Below are 22442 nucleotides of genomic sequence, written 5' to 3'. Positions count from 1 at the left end.
ATCTCGACCAAAAACAATACAAAAATTAGCCAGGCATGGTGACACATGCCTGTAGTCCCAGTTACTCAAGAGGCTGAGGCAGAAGGATGGCTTGAGCTCAGGAGGTGGAGGCTGCAGTGAGCTGAGATAGTGCCACCACACTTCAGCCTGGGTGACAGGGCCAGACCCTGTCTCAAAAAAAAAAAAAAAAAAAAAATAGTAGTTCAAGACAACAATCTGAGAAAATTTTCAATTTCTTGCCAAAAATCTGGTATCAGAAGTAAGGATCAACTAAGAGGGCACAGGTTGGCTTACCCTTAAAAATATAACACAAGTATAAGATAACCTCTCACCTCCCTGAGATATCAGACTTTGGACGTTAATTTGAACATCTACCTTCCTATTGTTTAGGAACTGTAATAAAAATATACTCTATATTTCATAATCCCAAACAGAGAGGGCAAGTATACTAGAGAAGAAAACTATATCTTTACATCTTAATAGATAAACAAATGAAAAATTATACTTCCTCTGTTCAAAAAGTACAAACCTCTACAGTTATGAACATAAGTCACAAATTCAAAAACTAATGCCAAATATAATTATTGAAATTAATTTAGGAACTAGTTCCAAAAACTGCACTTACTACAGATGGCTGACAATCTTACATTTCTACCCCAACATCATTTAACTGTTTAAGTTTTATTTCTTAAATAATAAATCAATGACAATTTTTTGAAGTTTTAATTGAAGTGTAATAAACAAAGTCTCATAGAATTTTTATTTTATTTTATTTATTTATTTATTTATTTATTTATTTATTTATTTATTTGAGACAGAGTCTCACCTTGACAACCAGGCTAGAGTGCAGTGGCACCAACATGGCTCACTGCAGCCTCAACCTCCTGGGCTCAAGCAATCTTGCTACCTCAATCTCCCAAGTAGCTGAGACTACAGGTGGAAGCCACAACACCCAGGTAATATTTTACTTTTTTTTGTAGAGCTGAGGTCTCTCTATGTCGCCCAGGCCGGTCTCAAACTCCTGGGCTCAAGGGATACATGCACCTTGGCCTCCAAAAGTGCTAGGATTACAGGCGTGAGCCACCGTGCCAGGCCTATCATAGAATTTTCAGAGATACAAGGGACATCAGCAATTATCTGGTCCAACACTTTGTTCTACAAATAGGGAAACTGAACGTTAGATAAGAAAAATGATGTACTTCGTCACACAGAGAGTTAACAGTAAAACAAGACTATGCTCTGAATTTTCAGTCCAGTGTTATTTTCACAACACCACACTAATGGCATATTTTTAAGAATAAATACTTTCCATTGTGAATTGCGGTACTATCTGTTCATCTTCTTGAACACATGTGTGTTGCATCCAACAGCTATACTGTGGACTTAAACTAAATGGATATGCCCCCTTTTTAGTGGGGATGAGAATGGAGAAGTAGAGCTATTGGATTATCTTCAGCAATAGAACTCTATATGTAATATTTCCTGGTAAGTGGGTTTTTCTATCAATTATCATAATAGAATCTGCAGTTTTCACCATATATCCATAGATAGATAGAACTCTATATGTAATATTTCCTGGTAAGTGGGTTTTTCTATCAATTATCATAATAGAATCTGCAGTTTTCACCATATATCCATAACACCAAAACTTACAATCATGAAGTAAAACTAGTGTAAAGTTATGCAAAGTCTAATCTAAAACTGAGAATTTACTCTTTGTTCAATATAAAATTTTACATGTAGTTCCTTCTTCTGGATTAAAAACATTTCTGACTCAAAAGATTAATGAATTAACCAATTCATATCTCAGCTGTTACTCTGAGCCACCTCTCTACACACCCACAGGGTGGCTGTAGTGCAAGAGGGCCTATTTACAGAACACATACTGAAAGCATAAAAGATACATACAGAAAGAGAACAAGATAACAACTCAATCTCCATCAATTAGTTCCCAATTGCCTTTTATATCCAACTAAACCCTTGGCACAAAGTAGATACCACGTTATAAATCATGACTAAACAAATAAACAGTCTGTAAAAGATCCTCCCCATTTATTCAATCTATCTATTAATAAATGTCTCAATTTTCAGTTACAATTGGCTTAGACGTCAATAATGCACAGCTAGATTATGAATTTATGAGCAGTTTGAGGTGCTAGATAAATTACTCTACACTTAGAGAAGACAATAAATATCAACTTCTAGACTGAGCACACTGACTAGTATCTAACAGAAATACTATAAATATGACATATTACAATTGCTTACTAAATACCAAATGCTGTGATAGTTGTTTTGACTGTATTATTCAATTCTTACAACAGTCTAGTACTTTTATCCCCTCTTATTTTTCTGAAGATGAAATAGCATTGGCAGGTTAAAATAACCTCCTAAAATATTTCAGCAAATACATGGCAGAGCCTAGATTTCAATCCAAGTTTAGGCCCTATACAAAGATTTGCTGAATGAATAAAAATGAATTAGGAGAGTAACTTGTTTTTTTTTAAAGAAGTTCCTTCAACATACTAACATCTAAAAAAGTCTGGTCCAAACTAACCAGATATGCAATTGATACTAATAACACCTATTAACACACAAATTAGGAACACTGGCAGAGATACAACTTTGAGGCTAAAGATTTAATGACCTCAGCTCTTTTCATTCCAAGAGTAATATATCCCCAAAACTGATCAGTTCAACTGGCAAGGCGTACCGGGAATTAGACAGCAATAATCTAGATTCTAAAATGCTACCCAAAATCTGCTGTAATAACCCAATGTGTGGACTAACACTGTCAAAAAAGTTCACAACAAAAATTCCAGTTTAGTGACAGGGACAATAGTTGACTTAATGACAAAACAGGTAAGTTTATGGGAGGAAGCCTATTTTGGAATATGAGGGATTTGAGACTAACATGACACCCAAGTAGAGATGCTTACAAGGCAGTCAGATATTTAGGGTTTGAAACAAAAGACTAAAAATAAAGATTTGGGTATCATGTGCACAGAGATAATAGTAATTGAAGCTGTAAGAATGGATGAATTCTCCAAGAGAGTGAAGACAAAGATAAGTATTACAGGCCAAAGATTGAGGCAAAGAAAAAAAGAATGAAAAGATGGGAAAGCACTAGGTCAAGAGAGCCCAGGAAGATAATTTAAAGGAAGAAAAACTCAAATACTAACACCAGAAATTTCATTTACGTTTATCTTCCACATTCTGAACAACTCCCTAATGACAAATAGTAGTGACAAACATGTACAAAAGGAACGGCACAGTGTTAGAAGTCAACATGCACTGTTCGACTAATATTGGTTCCCTTCCATCTCCTCCACTCACCCGTTGCTACACCTCCACCAGCCAGAAGAAAAGTGGAAAGGTCATGTTCTAAACTGGCATCGTGAAGCAGTGTGCTAATAAATACGCTACAAGGAAGATAGCTGTATTTTCATGAAAAGTATGTCAAACTTCAAAACAAATATATCCATAACCCTCCCAACCACTTTCGTTTTTCCTTTTTTTTTAAGACAGGTTCTCACTGTGTTGCCCAGGCTGGAATGCAGTGGCACAATCTCGGCTCATTGCAACCTCCCCATCCTGGGCTCAAGCAGTTCTCTGGCCTCAGCCTTTCAGAAGCTGGGACCAGAGGCGCATACCATTACGCCTGGCTAACTTTTTGCATTTTTGGTAGAAACAGGGTTTCATCATGTTGCTCAAGCTCCCCTCGAACTCCTGGGCTCAAGCTATTCGCCTGCCTTGGCCTCCCGAAGTGCTGGGATTACAGGCATGAGCCACTGTACCCGGCCTTGTTTTTCCTTTTTAATTTACAAATTATAAGCATCTTTTCCTCTGCAAAGATTAAACAGACTTAACTAAACTCTATCCCTTACTCTGTTTTCAAGGGTACTCAAAATCACTGAGAAATTATTACAGGCCCTAGACAAAATAATTAGAAGATAAGGAAGTCAGAAAAAGGGAAATAGCTCCGATAATCCTTATAAACTGTAACACGGACAGTAAGAAAGACAACCATTAGGACACTGGAAAGAATATGACTTACAGAAAAGCAAAGTTGACTAATTTGAATGCTTTAGGAAACAAGCGAATGGTTATCATAATATATCTTAATATTTGCAGACTATTTTAGCATTTATATATAATATGAAGACTGAACTTACTTAGTCCTTGAAAAAAATTATAGGTGTTCCAGAAAAGGTTGGATACCCACTTATCAGAGTTCTTCCAGCTACATTATTCTAAACTACTGCAGGTTGAGTATCCCTTGTTTAATATGCTAGGGACTAGAAGTGTTTCAGACTGCATACTTTTTCAGATTTTAAAATATTTGCATATACTAAGATACCATGGGGATGGGGACAAGTCTAAATAAGAAATTCATTTACGTTTCATATATACCTTACACAAACAACCTGAAGGTCATTTTATGCAATATTTTAATAATTCTGTGCATGAAACAAAGTTTTGACTGCAACCCATTGCACAAGGTCAGGTGTGGAATTTTCCACTTGCGGCATCATGTCAGTACTCAAAAAGTTTCAGATTTTGAGCACTTCGAATTTCAAATTTCAGATTACAGATGCTATTCATCATTAGTGTCTCAACAAAAAAGCTGTTTAGTGGGTAAGGTAGTTAAAAGGACATACATCAGCAAACTTCTGAAACCAAAAGATTTGGAAGTTTCCATTTCTAAGCATGAATCTAGTAAAGGAGGTAGAGAAGAAACAATTTGAAAACCTTATTTTTGGGATTACAAAAAAAATCCTAGAACTAAATTGCCTGTGGCACATAATACACACTAATAAGTAAGTATCAGTTAAACAAATCAGCAAAAGTCAAAATAATATAGAAAGGCAACCAATGTAAAAGGAGTTTTGCTCCTATAATATATGAGAGGTCCAAAGTCCAGATAGGGGAGAACAAGAACAAACTCACTGAAAAAGTTGAAGTCAACTGATAGGTCACTCTGAATGACAGAATGAATGAATGAATGAATGAATGAATGAATGAATGCTCAATGTTAAACATAAGACATCATGCAAAGAAAATTCATGCTAGATACTACAAAACCGGAAAAAAGGACTTTTTGTCTCCAAAGGAAATTCAGTCTTGGGCCAGGCACGGTGGCTCACACCTGTAATCCCAGCACTCTGGGAGGCCGAGGAGCGCGGATTACTTGGGGTCAGGAGTACAAGACCAGCCTGGCCAACATGAAACCCCATCTCTACTAAAAATATGGAAATTGGCCTGTAATCTCAACTACTCATGGGGGCTAAGGCAGGAGAATCACCTGAACCTGGGAGGCGGAGGTTGCAGTGAGCCAAGATGGCACCACTGCACTCCAGCCTGGGCAACAGAGTGAGATTCCATCTCAGAAAAAAAAGGAAAATTCAGTCTTTACCAAGTTCAGATTGATAGGCTAATAAAATTTCAGTAACAGCTATCAATAAACAGCTGTGGAACTAAACATTAAAAGGGGACAAGATAATAAGATTTCAAGGGGAAAAAAACAACCAAACGTGTCTGTTGACTATTCTCTTCTTCAAAATGTTGCTTTAGAAGTGTTGGCCTCCATGACACCTGGCTGTCCTAACTCTAGAGGCCTTGATTGCTTACTTCCTCCACTCTTCCTCCTTGTTCAACCTTCATCTTTCACCCTGTTTTCCCTCCACTGTTTCTCCCTTTATCATATCAACTTGCACCTTTGTGCAAATGACTTCCAAATCATTATCTGTAATTATGAGCTCAGTTCTGTATCTGTAACAGTCTACAGGTCATTTCCTCATGATTGTTCCACTATCCCCTCAAATACAACAAATCTAAAATTGAATTTATCTGTAGGCCTTCAAAGCCAAGCAATTTCCAAACCTGACTTTGCTATTTTTACCATTCTCCCTATAATCCAGGCTCAACTTTTTCAGGGTCATCTGACTACTGCCTCTCTCTTTGGTTCCCCTTCTTTTCCCCAAGCCTGCCAATAAAGTTCCATTAATTCTTCTTTTCTCATTCTCATGCCCCAATTTTGGGCTTCAATCATTTCTGGACTATTACAATAATAATTTTTTAAAACCATCCAGTCTCACCATCTCTCCAATCTTTTCCCATGCTAACCCATCTTCCACACACTAGATTCATCTTCTTCATTCATCCTAGCACGGTCTTATTTATAAATATTTAACACCCACAACATTGTAAAGGCAGTCCAAAATCCTTGGCCTACCAATCAAATCCTCCACAGTCTAACCCTAATCCTTCCTTCCAACCTTATCTTCCTTGTTTCCCCAAACCTGTCATAGCCAGTCATGTCTCTATCCTCTATTCACGTTATCCTCCACTCCTCCTGAGTACCCTCTATCTAAATCCTATCCATCCATCATGAAACATACTTTGGCTCTCTCAATTCACAGTGACTTCTTCCTCTCAATTTCCAAGATCATACATTATCTAAACAATCATCTGGAATTTATCACATTTCTCAATCTGTGAAGTGTTTGGCTTTGTTTCTGTGTATATATATGAGATAAGGTTTTGTCTTCCATTAAATAGATTGGACTCTCAGGGAAAGAGTCCATGACTTATATTTCCTTGTATCCTCCACATCTAAATAAAGGTCCCCAACAAATGAAGCTATAGCAAGAGGCTAGAAGATGATTAAAATAAAAAAAGAAAGCTACAAAACCCTCCCTATAACACCATCTCATGTAATAAGGAGATCAAAAAGCAAAATAAACTTAAAAATACATGAAAACTGGATAAATATTAAAAGATAAATCAGACTTCTTAGAAGTTATAGAAATCCTTACTAGACAGATATATTCTAATTCCTTCCACTTATCTCGTTTAATAAAATGTTTTAAAATCCATTGTGCATCAATCTTCTTTACTATTTCTCAATATGAAGAGCATCCATAATGTGATAAGACATTTCTAATAACCCACAATACTCTTATTTCCTGGTCAGGGATGCTTAGAATAATTCTGAAAGCTTTGGGAAGCTTCTTGTAAAGTCCATACACGTGGAAAAATATGCACGTTAATTTTAAACAATCTACATTAATTTTCCTTTGATTCAAGATGGGATTTTTGAATTGTATTATTTCTTTGAGTGGTATTATTTTGTTTCCTTAATCTTAATTCCCAAAATTGAGCATCTCTAACATTATTTCACCGAAGACTTTGTGAAATCCCGTCCATATACGTACTCCCTGAAACCTTATTTTTAGAGATTTTGTGGTTTTGTTTGGACTAAAAGAGAAATACTATATAACCCTTAGTTGTTCAGAAACTCGTTTACAGAGGAAATGTATCAAACCTAAGAATTCCAATTATTTACAGAGAACTGTAGGTTATCAACCACTTAACTATTTTTAAAATGGGATTTTGGTTTTTCATGTCATAAAACCCTCTTTAGAATGTTTTAAAAGTGACAATGTTAAGTGCCACACCACCAAAAAGACAGTTACAATAACTGTATGGTCAGTACTTTTGTAACCAATAATATAATAAGTTAACATTGTAATGGCCTAAGACCAATTATCTTTGGTTTTTACAACAGTTTAGCCAAAAGTTCCTTCAAACTCAAATCACCTATGAAATTTTGGCTCAAAAATCACTTGCTCAATATCAATTATCCGTTGTCACTTTCAAGGCTAAAAACTAAACGCCTAGGAGCTAAATCGCAAAAAAAAAAAAAGCAAAGTTGTCTTTTCAATTTAACTGTCAAACTGATCAAAAAGATTAGTATTACTACGATCGCCATTCAACAAACTACATACGTTGCAGTAACTCTGACGTAATAACTTTTTATAGGATGCCTGCAATAGCAGTTTGTAAGTATCTTTCGGGTACTCATGAACTGAGTCAGAATTAAAAGTTCAGAGAGTAGTTAGTACAGAGCCAGTCAAATGGCAAATAGGACCACGCCATGAGATGTTAATGGTACTCCAAGATTCTTCGGGAAACAGAAATCCAGCGTTTTCCAAGACGATTATGCACACCTGAGACTTTCTTTTGCAGCGAACCAGAGTAATGCAAGAGGAAGGAAAGACATGCAAAACCCCAGACGAGCAAAAGAGAACAGCGCTACTCACCAGCAAACAATCCGAATTCACTTCCGATTTGGGATCCCGCAGCAGGTTGTCGATTTTTTCAAATCGAGTCTCAAAACTGTCCCCAGTCGACATGTTGCTGCTGCTGTGACAATGCCCTCGTACCAGCACCAGCAGCGGAAAGCAATTTCAACCAACTTCCTCCGCGGTGGGTTCGCAGCCGCGGGGCGGAGGAGCCGGAACCTCAGGGTCACCAGGTGCGCCCGGTTCCCCCTTCTTCCCCTCACTGAGGGGACCTCCGCTCTCCAGACCCCGGGCCGGGGGCAACAGCGACCCACAGCCGCTCGGACGCCCAAAGTCGCATCCCACCCGGCAGCCCCTCACGACAGCCGACAGCGCCGTCGCCACCAGCCTCGTCGCTCCGACGAGGTGCTTCAGCCTAGCGGGCCCCGGCCGCCGTCGCCATGGAGGGGTCCCCGTCCCGAGATGGGCAGGAGCGGGGAGAGAAAGAAAAGCAGGGTGGAGACTCCCTCGGGGCAACAAGGGAGGGAGAAGAGGAAAGGCGAAAGCGAAGGGCGGGTGAGGAGCTGTGCCAGCTGCGGCCGCCGCTCGGGCCACGGGCCGGGCCCGCTCCGCTCAGAGGCGCTGTAGACGGTCTAGCCCCGCGTCCCCGGCTCTACTCGGCCCGGCCCGACGCACCGATCAGTCTCGGCCACGAGCTGGTCCCCGCGGGACAGCCTCACTCTCCCATTTTGTCCCGTCGCTGCTGGGGCTGCTGCTACGGTGTCCGGTGGGGCAGGGCGAGGTCGATGCCCGATGGAGACTTAGCAGAGGAAAGGCTGGAGAGCGGGCGAAGAGGAAGACGATAGTTGGGTCCCGGCGGCTGCTGATGGGGGAGCTCCTGGGAGGGGCTGCGGTCCCAGCCGGGGAAAGGGCGAGTCGCGGCGGCGAATGCCTGGGGGGGTGGGGCGAGGGGGGCCGAGAGGGACTAATATGTCCGCCTTCCTGTTCAAACAAACGGAGACCGCCGGCGCAGACTGCGCATGCGGGGCGCGGACGCTCGGAAGGGGAACCAGCCGGGACCCCGCGCGCGCGCGCGCACGCTGTCGCCTCCGCAGGGCGGGGCGGGGCGGTGAGGTGGGCGGGGCCTTGCGGGCAGGCGGGCGGAGAAGGCGGACCGCCGGGAGGAGCAGACGTGGGGTAAGCAGCTGCCGGTAGGGTCCGAGCCTTGGCCGGCTCTGAGGAGCCTTGCAGGGCTCTGGAGCCGCCTTGGAGGTCCGGACAGAGGCGGAGCTCTGGCTGCTTCTGGTCGCTGTCCCGGCAGATGCCCCAGCTCTGTTTCCTCTGGGTTGTAGCAAGTCCAGAGACTTCTGACGAGGAGATAGTGCTTGTTCTTGTTACTGTCAGGATGGGATGATACGTTCTTCTTTAGGCAGGAAGCCTTTTCGTGGGCAGGTACCAGCATTTAGCGGCGTTTGGTTTTCGGTGGCGTTTGGTTTTCGGTGGTACTCCATGGATAGCCCTCTGGAGCCCTAGCCTTGAACCCATTTACAATTCACTGGGAAAGTTTCGAAGCGCTCAACCCTCCCACTCCAGGCGTGTGTGTCAGGGGAGCCATAAAATATTGACTCCGGAAGGTACAGTCAATAGAAGTCAAGCTCAATTTAATTTTTTTAAAGGAAAATAATCTCTTAGAAAAAAATCAATATTTTTAAGTCATTCGTATTAGTTCTCTTACTTCATTAACACCCCCACTGTAGTTCTCTCCTGGACATGTAATGCTGTCGTTTCAATGTCAAAACATTCAGTGAAACGTAAGTGTGATTTTTATCAGAACTGACGTAGGACATGAGAATAATAGGCATTTCTCCTAGTTCGTTGCTTCACTGACTGTGATGTGAGGAAAGGTGAAAGATTTGTCACTCACCCCCGCTGATAAAGTTATGTTCTTCACTGGTTTCAGCAGGAAATCTACCTTAATGTATTTCTAATCAAACTTTATTTTTGCTCAGAAATCAAATTAAGGATCACTAGAAATAGAAAATGTGGATCTTTTACCCCATGATGGAAAATGCTACAGATGAACCAAAAAGCTTCGGGGTAAGAAGCATCGTACAGCATCTGAACAGTCCACCAACCTTACGATGTGAGTCAGAGGTTAGGAAAATCTTATATGGTTTGAAAAAAATGTCTATTTCTATTTTTAATTTATTAAATACAAGAAATATTTAGATGTAAAATCCACTGTATATATCAAGATAGGACGTTTTTGGTTTATACAAAAATCATAGCAAAGACAACTAGACAAACCAGGTATCTCATTAAATGCCTTTGCAGTGACTTTTCTTGGCTCCAGCATTTTAAGTCATGTGAATTAGATTTATTTTTAAGCGTAGGGCTTAAAATAAATCTAGCAGTTGCCCTAAAATAAATTTCCTAAACCCTGATTGTCTTTTTTTTATTATTATTACCATTTTTAGGTATTAGGAATTTTGTTCTCAGAGAACGGTGAACATTATGTTGCTTTCCATTTAGACACATACGAAGAAATACAGGTAGTTAAGACAATACATGAGTGACACTGATAAATATAAGTGGAAGTGATAACCAACCTGGCAGAACTACTAGAAATATATGTGAAGTCCATATAGCTTACTTACCTACAAGGCTCTTCTGATGATTGTAACACATCACTAGTTATCTTCTGCCGTAAGATAGATGGACTCTGAATTAAATTTTTTTTTTTTTTTTCCTCCGAGGCGGAGTTTTGCTCTTGTCGCCCAGGCAGGAGTGCAGTGACGCCATCTGGGCTCACTGCAACCTCCGCCTCCCGGTTTCAAGCGATTCTCCTGCCTCAGCCTCGGAAGTAGCTGGGATTACAGGCATGCGCCACTACGCCCAGCTAATTTTTGGTGGTTTGTTTTGTACTGAGATGGAGTTTCACTCTTGTTGCTCAGGCTGGTGTGCAATGTCGCGATCTCGGCTCACCGCAACCTCCACCTCCTGGGTTCAAGTGATTCTCCTGCCTCCCGAATAGCCGGGATTACAGGCATGCGCCACCGCCCCCTGCTAATTTTGTATTTTTAGTAGAGATGGGGTTTCTCCGTGTTGATCAGGCTGGCCTCGAACTCCCGATCTCAGGTGATCCACCCACCTTGGCCTCCGGAAGTGCTGGGATTACAGGCATGAGCCACTGCCCCTGGCCTATTTTTGTGTTTTCAGTAGAAACGGGGTTTCACCATGTTGGTCAGGCTGGTCTCAAACTCCTGACCTCGTGATCCACCCTCCTCGACCTCCCAAAGTGCTGGGACTGCAGGCGTGAGCCACCGCGCCCGGCCAACTTTTTTTAATAAAGAGATCCTCACCTATAATAGGGTGGAATCATATGATATTAAAAATTCCCTTCCATTAGCCGAGTGTGGTGGCAGGCACCTGTTAATCCCAGCTTCTCTGGAGGCTGAGGCAGGAGAATTGCTTGAACCCTGGAGGCGGAGGTTGCAGTGAGCCGAGATGGCGCCATTGCACTCCAGCCTGGGTGACAGAGCGAGACTCTGTCTCAAAATAAATAAATAAATAAAAACAAAATAAAGTTCCCTTACAACCTTAAAATTCTATCGTCTAATTGTGACTAATCTCTTCCAAAGTATTGTGGATATTTGAGATCACCCTTAAAATATAAATTATGGGCCGGGCGCGGTGGCTCACACCTGTAGTCCCAGCACTTTGGGAGCCTGAGACGGGCGTATCGCAAGGTCAGGAGATGGAGACCATCTGTCTAACATGGTGAAACCCCGTCTCTACTAAAAATACAAGAAATTAGCTGGGCATGGTGGCGGACCCCTGTAGTCCCAGCTACTCGGGAGGCTGAGGCAGGAGAATGGCGTGAACCCAGCAGGCGGAACTTGCAGTGAGCCGAGATGGCACTGCACTCCAGCCTGGGCGATAGAGCGAGACTCCGTCTCAAAAAAAGAAAAGAAAAGTATGTTAAAATCCTACATGTAAGAGCAAAATACTGATGCCATGTATAAATATAATAATAATATAACAAACATATTGAGTGCTCACCATGTGCTAGGTACTACTCCACACACTTTATACATGATATATTTAAAACTATGCCACAGATGGGGAAACTGAAGTGCAGAGAGATATGTTGTTAATACTTGCTCAGACCCTGATTGGAACAGAGACAATCTAACTACAGAACCCCCCATTCATAACTACTGACTATGTTTACACTATCCAGTCCTAATACAGTGACAAGTATTTAACAATTGGATTACTTACATTAGCACAGATTTAAATGATTCCATGTAAATGAGGGAGTTACAGAATTTGCAATGTCATCAGTCTGATTACAGTCCCTAGATAAAGATGTGAAATGATTTTAACAGGTTGAATGAAAAGGGTCTTGAAGGGTGGGTGCGGTGGCTCACACCTGTAATACCAGCACTTTTGGAGGCCAAGGCAGGCAGATTACTTGAGCTCAAGAATTGGAGACCAGCCTGGGCAACATGGTGAAATCCTACCTCTACAAAAGAATACAAAAATTAACCAGGCATGGTGGCACCTGTAGTCCCAGCTACCCAGGGGACTGAAGTGGGAGAATTGCTTGAGCCTGGAAGGCAGAGGTTGTAGTGAGCTGAGATCATGTCACTGACTTCAGCCTGGGCAATGGAACCAGACCCTGTCTCAAAAAATTAAAAAAAAAAAAATGTTTTTAAAGGCCTTGAAAATGTTCAGTAACACTGAATTGACTAGGGATTCCCAAACACTGGGTCCAGGAACCAGTGGCAGTCCTTGGTGGGATTTTCATGACTTGCAGCAAAATAAGAACAATAAAGATATATAGTAAGTTTTCATAAAGTAACCCGTTTCATACTGAAGGCTGTCCTTCAGTATGAAATTCTGTTACTTTTTTAAAAAGTAAACATACTTTCCTTTAAGAAGCAAGAGTAATAGTAGATGGTACATTTTTTAATGTTCTTAATTGGCAATTAAAAAATTACAAAGTTGGCCAAGCATGGTGGCTCATACCTGTAACCCTAGCTCTTTGGGAAGCCAAGGCAGGAGGATCGCTTGAGCTCAGGAGTTGGGAGACCAGACTGGGCAGCATGGCGAAATCCCCGTGTCTACAAAAAAAAATCTAAAAATTAACCCGGCATGGCGGTACGTGTCTATAGTCCCAGCTACTTGGGAGGCTCAGGCAGGAGGATCGCTTCAGCCCAGAAGTTCAAGGCTGCAGTGAGCTAGGACCAAGCGCCACTGCACTCCAGCCTGGGTGACATAGCAAGACCCTGTTTCTAAAAAAGAAAAAAATAATTATAAAAAGAAATTTACAAAGTTGAGAACGCTCTGTAAATATATAGACTAAACTAGTTATATCTTAATTTTTCTGAATTTTGGAATTCATGCATCTGGAAACATTTAGTGTACATGAGAGTCATGCTAGAACCTAATGAAGAGACTGCAGTGCTGAAAGAATTTGAATGAGGCATATTTGGGAGAGATCATGGAAACATCAGAAAGATTTGGGTGTAGACTTCTGTATAGTAAAAGAAAATTAAGCTGAGCATTCCTTTGCTTTTGGTCATTTGGTAGGAAATAGGCTTGGTATCTTGTTCGTGAATTTCTCTAATAAACATTGATGTGTTAGCTAGCCTCCAAAGATGGCCCCCAGTGAACTATGTCTCCAATATTGACACCCTTGTGGCATTCCTTCCCACATTGAATCTGGGCTGGGGTCTTGTGACCTGCTTTAACCAATACAGTGCAGCAAAAGTAGCACTGTGCCAGCAGGAGGCCTAAGCTCTGAGGGTGCCTGGCAGCTAACAGTTTTATGCTCTGGAAGTCAGACTAAACTGAGATCACCATGGTGTGAGGAAACCCAAGCTAAGTAACCGCATAAACAGATCACATGGAAGACAACCAAGGAATCCTACAGACCTTGAGAACAGAGACCCCAGACTATGGCCCATTCCAGCAGCCCCCAAGCTTTGGTGGCACATAGAATAAGAAACAAGCTGATCTCTCCAAGCCCTCTGCCCATACTGCAGAATCATGGGCAAATAATAAAATGGTTAGTACTTCGAGACACTAGGTTTTGGCATAGTTTTACAGCAATACAAGACAAAACAGTTGAATTTCAGAAAAGAATTAATCATAAGTAAATATATAGAGAGATATATGTTGGGAATGCCTTTTATACTTCTTTTAATTACCCACTATAAAAGGAAGCTGCCCACAGTAGACCCTTGGTAAACGAATGACAGACTAACTCATGTTAATCTTCACTTCAGTGGAAACTCTGTCCAAAAGAAATATAAAAGCTTTTTAAACAAATTAAAGAATGATTTCAGGTGTTTTAAGTTATTGCAAAATTATCATATTCTTATATAAATACATTCTACCTATGTTTTTCTATTTCCTCAATTTAGAAGGTAATCATGTTTATTCTATTTCAAAAACATACCAAAAATGCAGGTACAATCATACATCAATTTTAATTCAGTGCTATAAATTGCATGTTATTTCAAAAATGCATACCACACACGTGTTAACAATGTGATGTGGCTAAGTTTCTATAGCAACTTTAGCTAACATTTCCAAGAAAGTATGATACTTATTATGTTTAATATAACTTTCCAAAGGGTACTACCTTTTTTTTTTTTCATATAGAGTAACTTCACTTGATACTGAACAACCTTAGTAAACAGAAATTGAAAAAAATTAAGTTAATTTCTGTTTTAACAGGTTGGTTTTATATGATTAATATTTACCCATAAGTAGTTTATCTGTATATATTTTCCCAGATTTGAAAAGCGAATCAAGAGAGTATGTTCCTTTACCTAAGAGTACTTCTTTTGAGATCAGTCAAGCTTTTCTTTCCATGGGACATTCAGGCATGGGAGTAAATGTATTTTGACATTTTTAGATCTACTATGGCCTTGATGCTGCCTACACAGAGTTGGGGATGCAGGTATCTATCAAGATAGGAAGGAAAAGTGTAGGGCAAGCTGTGAACACAGAGTACCCTTAAGGCTTCTCCTGACTCACCCTGGAATGCCTTCCTCTAACATCTGTTTTTTATTTCTTAGAAGCTGCTATTCCATTCAACTGCAAAAATACTTGCACTGACCCTAGAAACAGAATGAAGAAATAGAGGAAAATGGATTTTTGTAAAATAATTACTTCCCTGCTTTATGCCATTGCCATTTTGGAACCCTACTGTTACACTCACAATCCTGAGCATGCAAATGGCTGATATTACAATTTATTCTAAGAGTGGGGGCTGTTATGTTTGTGGAATTTCTGAGATAGTTGGTATGTGGCCATAATAAGAGAAGGAAGCCCAGATCAAGGAGATACACATAGCTGGTTACATACTCTTTCTCATTTTTTTGGTAACAGCTTCCTATCCAAATTTCCCCCTCCCACCCAGCACCACTCCACTGAGTTCCAAGACCAAGTTTACTTTCTGTCCTGTCGCTTTTTAGGTTCTTACATCTTCCTCTTTAAGGTTCCTAAACTGGTGAATTGCCTTTTTTTGGCAGTGACGGACTCGTCACTCAGTATCTACTTCTCTTTTTTATTTGTCATAACTTTTATCAGTCATCTCAGTCCCAACTTTCAGACTTCCATACCAAACACTTGGAAACAGAAAAATGTTTCTGACATTTCACTGTTTTCCCCTCCCTTCTATCATTCAAATACCTCCTGAAATGTAACCTCCTCCCTAAAAATGTCTCTAACTGGAAGAGAGACACCGATTCCTTATGCCCACCCATATTTATATAAATGTTACCCTTACACTCTCTATGTTCTTTGTTAATAGCTATGATAACTCATACACTTTACCCCTTTTTATTTGCAGTGTAAATACTCTGCTAGTTGAATTTATATGTTTGTTTTTGTTTATGTGTTCTTGTCTTTGCTGCTTCATACATTCCCTAGGGCATAGGCTAGGACTTTAAAAGCAATACTCATGTTTTTCTTTTCATTGTAAAAATAGTTCATGCTTATTTTTAAAATTTTGGAAAATATGGAAAAGTAAGCAGAGAACAAAAATCACCCATATTCCCACCACCCAATTATCATCACTGTTGATGTTTTTGTAGTTTCCCTTTTCATCTTTTTCTTCCCTCTGCAATTGTTTGTTCATTTTATATGCTATAGGATAATTATTGTATACTTTTTTTACAGCAGACAGTCTTATATATACTCTAATTATAACTTTTCAAGCCTGCATAATACTCCATTCTAGAAATTTACCATAGTCTGCTTAACCATTACTCTGTTCATCTATAAATAATGCTACTGTAAACATCTTTGTACATAAAGTGGGGTGTTTTTTTTTTGTAAATAATTTTATTTCTTCCTTGATGATTTAGAGGGACTATCTTCAAACTAGTACAAATATTTCATACATAATACCTGGTCATTTTCTAAGCAATTGAGTAATTTGTTACACAATAAGCTACCTCACATATTTCAGCAAGAAATGCATTAAATTTGAATAGTGAAGACATTACATAATGAATTAGGGCACAATTAAAATTTGCTTTAAATATTTCTTTCGGGGAGAGGACACCACACTTCTACTCAATGAAGAGAAACATTTTTACAGTCCAGAGGTTTTTTATTTTTTTGAACACCTATTATACCATGAATTCATAGGGAATAGGTTCCAGCAGCTCAGGCTGCTTCCTGTTGGTTCTCACACAGTATGCTTGTCTGGGTAGAGGAGGCTCGCACTTCCGCTGAACCGGCGTACCTTTCTCTTTGGCTTCTTTATCTGACCATTTTCCTTCAAGCGTTTCAGGAAGCTATCTCGGCTCTTGGAGTGCTTAATGTGCTCCCTACGCACATTAATTCTCTTGGCAAGAATCTTGCCCTTAACTTGTTTGTTAACACAATGCCAACAGCATGCTGGGGAACATTGTAGACTCTTCCATTTTTGCCAAGGTAACACCTGTGGGACATTCATTTTTGAACAGTACCCATTCCCTTGATGTCTACACTATCACCTTTCTTATAGATTCGTATATACATGGCCAAAGGAACAACTCCATGTTTTCTAAAAGGTCTAGAAAACATACGTTGGGTTCTCCTCCTCTTTCGCTTTGTGTTCCTCATTTTGGCGAATTACTGGAAAATGGTGGTTCCGGCCAAAAGAAAGGGAGTGTTTTTTTGTTTGTTTAATTTGGTAATACAAGTTTACACTCCCACTATTAATAGTTGCATGCCTTTTTATTTATTTATTTATTTATTTAGTTTTTTTTTTTGAGACGGAGTCTCACTCTGTTGCCCAGGCTGGAGTGCAGTGGCCGATCTCTGCTCACTGCAACCTCCACCTCCCGAGTTCAAGTGATTCTAGTGCCTCCACCTCCCGAGTAGCTGGGACTACAGGCGCACCACCACGCCGGGCTAATTTTTTGTATTTTTAGTAGAGACGGGGTTTCACCACGTTGGCCAGGCTAGCCTCAAACTCCTGAGCTCAGGTGATATGCCTGCCTCAGCATCCCAAAGTGCTGGGATTACAGGTGTGAGCCACTGCGCCCAGCCTGTGCATCTTTTTATTATTTTTTTCCTCAGCACTGGGTGTGTTACTATTTACATCTGAGCTCATTGTTGTATTGATTTGCATATCATTGATTATTATGAAATTGGATATGTGTTCCCTATGTTTGCCAATTAGTTGTTTTAGGTTTTTTTTTTTTTTCCATTAATTTACATTATGTGCCTATTCATCAATTGACTCTTAGAATTTTTCTTATTGATTTGTATGAATATAAATAAAATACTAACCTTTATCTTATTAATTGCACATTTTTACCAATGTTTTTATTTATTTTTAAATTCTGAGTGTATTTTTGACAACCAAAATGTTTACTTTTTTAAACAATTTGTGTCATTCTTGCACAGCAGCCATGTTAATCTCTGTATTGTTCAATTATAGTATATGTGCCCAAGCGAGCAGTTCTTTTGCTATTTTTATGTTTAGAAAGTCCTTCCACTTTCCGGCCGGGCGCAGAGACTCACCCTGTAATCCCAGGACTTTGGGAGGCCGAGGCAGGCGGATCACCTGAGGTCGGGAGTTTGAGACCAGCCTGACTAACATGGTGAACCCCGTCTCTACTAAAAATACAAAAAATTAACCGGGCGCGGTGGCACATGCCTGTAGTCCCAGCTACTCAGGAGGCTGAGGCAGGAGAATCGCTTGAACCTGGGAGGCGGAGCTTGCAGTGAGGCGATATTGCCGCCCCTGCACTGCGGCCTGGCAACAGAGCAAGACTGCGTCTCAAAAAAAAGAAAAAGAAAAAAAAAAAAAATCCTTCCACTTTCCAAAGTCCTTCCACTTTCCAAATGCTTAATATATTTGTATTTCTATTTACTTTTGTCCCCCCACTCTCCCACTATGGCTTGGTTTTCCATATTTTGTTTTTCATTATAAGTGAATATATTTTGATGTATTGAATAGGGTGAGAATCTGTTGTACTTTTTCAAATTGCTAAACAATTCTATTAACACCATCTATTAAATAAGCTTGTCTTAATGATTCATTATACTTTCATTAACAAGGATGAATTATGTGTAACTATATTCCTGCTCTCTTCTATTTCATTGTAAATATATTTATTCTACTAGTGTAGTAATATAACTATAGTCACATGGTATGTTTGGATAGCCCAGAAAATCTAGTCTTCTTCTTTAAAAAGTTATTTCAACTTGTTATTCTTACATACGATTTTTAGAATAACTTTTCAAGTTCTTCCTCACTATACCCCCATTCCACTGCCATTTTAACTGAAAATATTTTAAACTATAATTTAATTTGAAAAAAAATATTTATGCTATTCAATATTCCCAATCAATAATTGGTAACTTTTATTCAAAAAAATTATATTTATTTCAGACAGGGTCTCACTCTGTCACCCAGGCTGTAGTGCGGTGGTACAATCACTGTTCACCACAGCTTTGACCTCCTGGGCTCCAGTGATCCTCCTACTTCAGCCTCCTGAGTAGCTAGGACCACGTGTGCCTGCCACCATGCCCAGCTAATTTTTGTATTCTTTTGTAGAGACAGAATTTTGTCTATTACTCAGGCTGGTCTCAAATTCCTGGGCTCAAGCGATCTGCCTGCCTCAGTTTCCCGAAGTCCTAGGATTACAGGCATGAGCCACCACACCCAGCCCAAAAATGTTTAAAAATATTTATTAACAAAATGTTATAGATGTTATCACCTGGGCCACACAGATTTTTCGCTGAGATTATTTCTGGATATTCTAAAAATTTTGTTGTCATTCTGAATAGGACTTTTGTTTTGATTATTTCATGATTATTGATTATGATATATTTATCATCTCTTACCCAGCCATTTTATTGACCTTATTGTGTCTATAAAATTTTCTCATTTTGAAATTTTTAAAGATTTATTGATAACTACCATATTTTAATGTAAAACAATATCAATTATAAGATACATAATTATTTTACATACCACCAAAGGAAAGGACACTAACAAGCTATCATTTTTGAGATGTATCTCAATTTCAGAGAGTTTAAAAGGTGAAAAAGAAAATCTTAAATTTGACAAAATATCATGTGTGTGTAAATAATGTTTAGACATTTGGTTTGGTTTCTTTCTTACCAGTAATCATGCCTCACATCTATTTTAGGTCTCAGTTCTTTAACTATAGCAGTAGAGATAGACAACAGATATCCTTGTCTTTTGTCATTTTTCTCAGAAATAACTCATATTTAAGCACATGTTAAGTTTTGATTTAAAATAAATACTCGCTATCATGTTAAGACAGTGTCTATTCACTGATATATGGACATCAGTTAAATACTAACATCATATCTACTACAACATATGATTTTATTTACTTAACGTTTTTCTTCAACTGTGTAATTTTTTTAGATTTAAATTCCACTAAAAAGGAAGCTTTACACCATTATAGAAGATGGAAAAACACAATCATTTTCTATAAATGGAAGGCAACCATAAAAATAAATAAAACAAAACAATGTTGTAACATTCTATTACTGTTCCTTGCTTAAGGCTCTGAGCTTGGTTGAGTGCCGTGGCTCATGCCTGTAATCCCAGCACTTTGGGAGACCCCAGCAGGCAGATCACTTGAGGCCAGGAGTTTGAGACCAGCCTGGGCAACATGGCAAAACCCCATCTCTACAAAAAATAAAAAAAATAGCCAGGCATGGTGGCAAGCATCTGTAGCCCCGCTACTTGGGAGGCTGAGGTGGGAGGATCACCTAAGCCTGGGAAGTCAAGACTGCAGTGAGCCATGGTTGCACCACTGCACTTGAGCCTGAGCAACAGAGTCAGACCCTGTCTCAAAAAAAAAAAAAAAAAAAGACACTGAGCCTAATGCCAACTGCTCAGTGGAGGGAGAAAAGGACATTAGGAAGTGTTAGGAAAGTGTTAAAAATATATGCTAGTGCACCAAACTCAAACTTTCTTCTGGCAGTAATTAGACTACAAAGATAATTGACATAGAATAATGTTATCACTACAGTTAAAACTATGCTGAGTCCCATCTAAAATTATCTATCCAATTTGCTTTTAAAGCTTTGTTAGGAATTTAATATTTTATCAATTGCTTTTTTGGTATATGTTGACATTATTGTATAGCTAATGATTGACATATGTATCATATAAAGAAAGTTCCAGGCCAGGCACAGTGGTTCACGCCTGTAATTCCAGCATTTTGGGGGGCCAAGGCCAGCCGATCACCTGAGGCCAGGAGTTTGACACCAGCCTGGCCAACATGATGAAACCCTGTCTCTACCAAAAATACAAAAATGTTTGTGGTGGTATGTGGTGGTATGTGCCTGTAATCCCAGCTACTTGGGAGGCTGAGGTAGGAGAATTGTTTGAACTTGGGAGGCAGAGGTTGCAGTGAGCCAAGATTGCGCCACTGCACTCCAGCCTAGGCGACAGACTGAGACTCCATCTCAAAAGGAAAAAAAGAAAAAAAGAAAGAAAGTTTCCAATATTATGTTACAAGGCTAATATTATGTTACAAGGGTAATATTATGTTACCCTCGTAGTTCTAGAGATAAATACACACACATTCATCCCAATATACTGCTACTTTTGAATGGTTTATTTAGGATTTTCCTATTTATAACTATATCACCAAGGTTTTAGGTATTTTGATGTGGTTGTTGCAGGAAACAGAAACCAACTTAAGCCAATTTAAGCAACAGCAGAAAGTATAGCTGGGCACCACAAGGGACTAAAACCAGGACATGCGAAGCTCCAATGAACCAAGCTTGTTCTTCTTATTTTCAAGCCTAAATGGTTTTCATCTTTTCAAATATGTCTACTTTATTATTTTCCCTATGTCCTTAAAACCAACTTTTTCTACTTTTCTCTACATATAAACCAAATACAACAACTTCAACATCATACACATACAGTGAATTTAACAGAGATCAAGAAGTGTCTCGTTCCAATCCATATTCTGAAAATTTTATACTATACTTATTCAAATAATTAGTATATGTATATGATCACACAAATTTAAAAGATACAATGGGGTATACAATGAAAAGTATTATTATATATTCTTCCTCCACTAATTGTATAATTTTTTAGACTTAAAAACTTTATACCATGATGGAAGATGAAAAAACATCATTTTTCATAAATGGAAGGCAACCATAAAAATAGATAAAGCCTCCATAAGCCACTTAGTTCCTTTCACAAAAGGAAATGGCTATTCAGTTTCTTTTATTCTTCCCATAGGTACACAATCATATCCATATATACATATATTTTTTAGACAGGGTCTCACTGTGTTGCCCAGGCTGGAATGCAGTGGGGTGATCATAGCTCACTGCATCTTCAAACTCCTGGGCTCAAGTGATCCTCCCAAAGAGTAGCTGGGACTACAGGGTCCTGCCACCCCACTCAGCTAACTTTTTCTGTTTTTTGTAGAGATGGATTATCACTTTGTTGCCCAGGCTAGTCTGGAACTTCTGCATTCAAGCAATCCTCTTGCCTCAGCCTCAAGAGTAGCTGGGATTACAGGCACTTGCCACCACACTGGGCTAATTTTTTTCCATTTTTTATAGAGCAGGTAGGGTGGGGTCAGGGAAGTCTCACTTTGTTGCCCAAGCTGGTCTTGAACTCCTAGGCTCAAGCGATCCTCCCACCTTGACCTCCCGAAGTGCTGGGATTAAGGGCGTGAGTCACCATTCCTGCCCTCCTTCTTTCTTTTTAAAAAAACTTCTTCTTAATCGTTGTTTTTGCTTTCTATAATTTGCTATATAACATTGACCTTATTTTCCTCTTGCTTCTGCAATGATTTGGATTTTGGATTAAAACATTCTTGTTAGCGTGCTAATAATTGC

General features: G+C 39.5%; 1 protein-coding gene, 1 long non-coding RNA gene and 1 pseudogene across 3 annotated transcripts in view; 1 reads left to right on the top strand and 2 right to left on the bottom strand.

Annotated features, from left to right (window-relative positions):
* Positions 1 to 9103, bottom strand: part of LOC105464762 (Rho associated coiled-coil containing protein kinase 1) — a 156848-nt gene extending 147745 nt beyond the window's left edge. The window contains exon 1 of one of the 2 annotated variants that reach the window (XM_011712802.2): positions 8106 to 9103. In XM_011712802.2, coding sequence (XP_011711104.1) covers positions 8106 to 8198 — 93 coding nt within the window. In that variant the 5' untranslated portion in view covers positions 8199 to 9103. The remainder of the gene's footprint in view (positions 1 to 8105) is intronic. The other variant, XM_011712804.3, reaches the window with a different exon arrangement.
* A 117-nt stretch (positions 9104 to 9220) lies between these two features.
* LOC105464756 (uncharacterized) overlaps positions 9221 to 22442 on the top strand; it is a 31823-nt gene continuing 18601 nt past the window's right edge. The window contains exons 1-2 of the long non-coding RNA XR_011617045.1: positions 9221 to 9263; positions 10076 to 10209. This is a non-coding gene — a long non-coding RNA (uncharacterized lncRNA). The remainder of the gene's footprint in view (positions 9264 to 10075; positions 10210 to 22442) is intronic.
* Positions 17943 to 18042, bottom strand: LOC112423827 (U6 spliceosomal RNA; annotated as a pseudogene).

The sequence above is a fragment of the Macaca nemestrina genome, chromosome 19 (assembly GCF_043159975.1).
Source record: "Macaca nemestrina isolate mMacNem1 chromosome 19, mMacNem.hap1, whole genome shotgun sequence".
NCBI lineage: Eukaryota > Metazoa > Chordata > Mammalia > Primates > Cercopithecidae > Macaca > Macaca nemestrina.
This window is presented reverse-complemented; position numbering and strand designations above follow the sequence as displayed.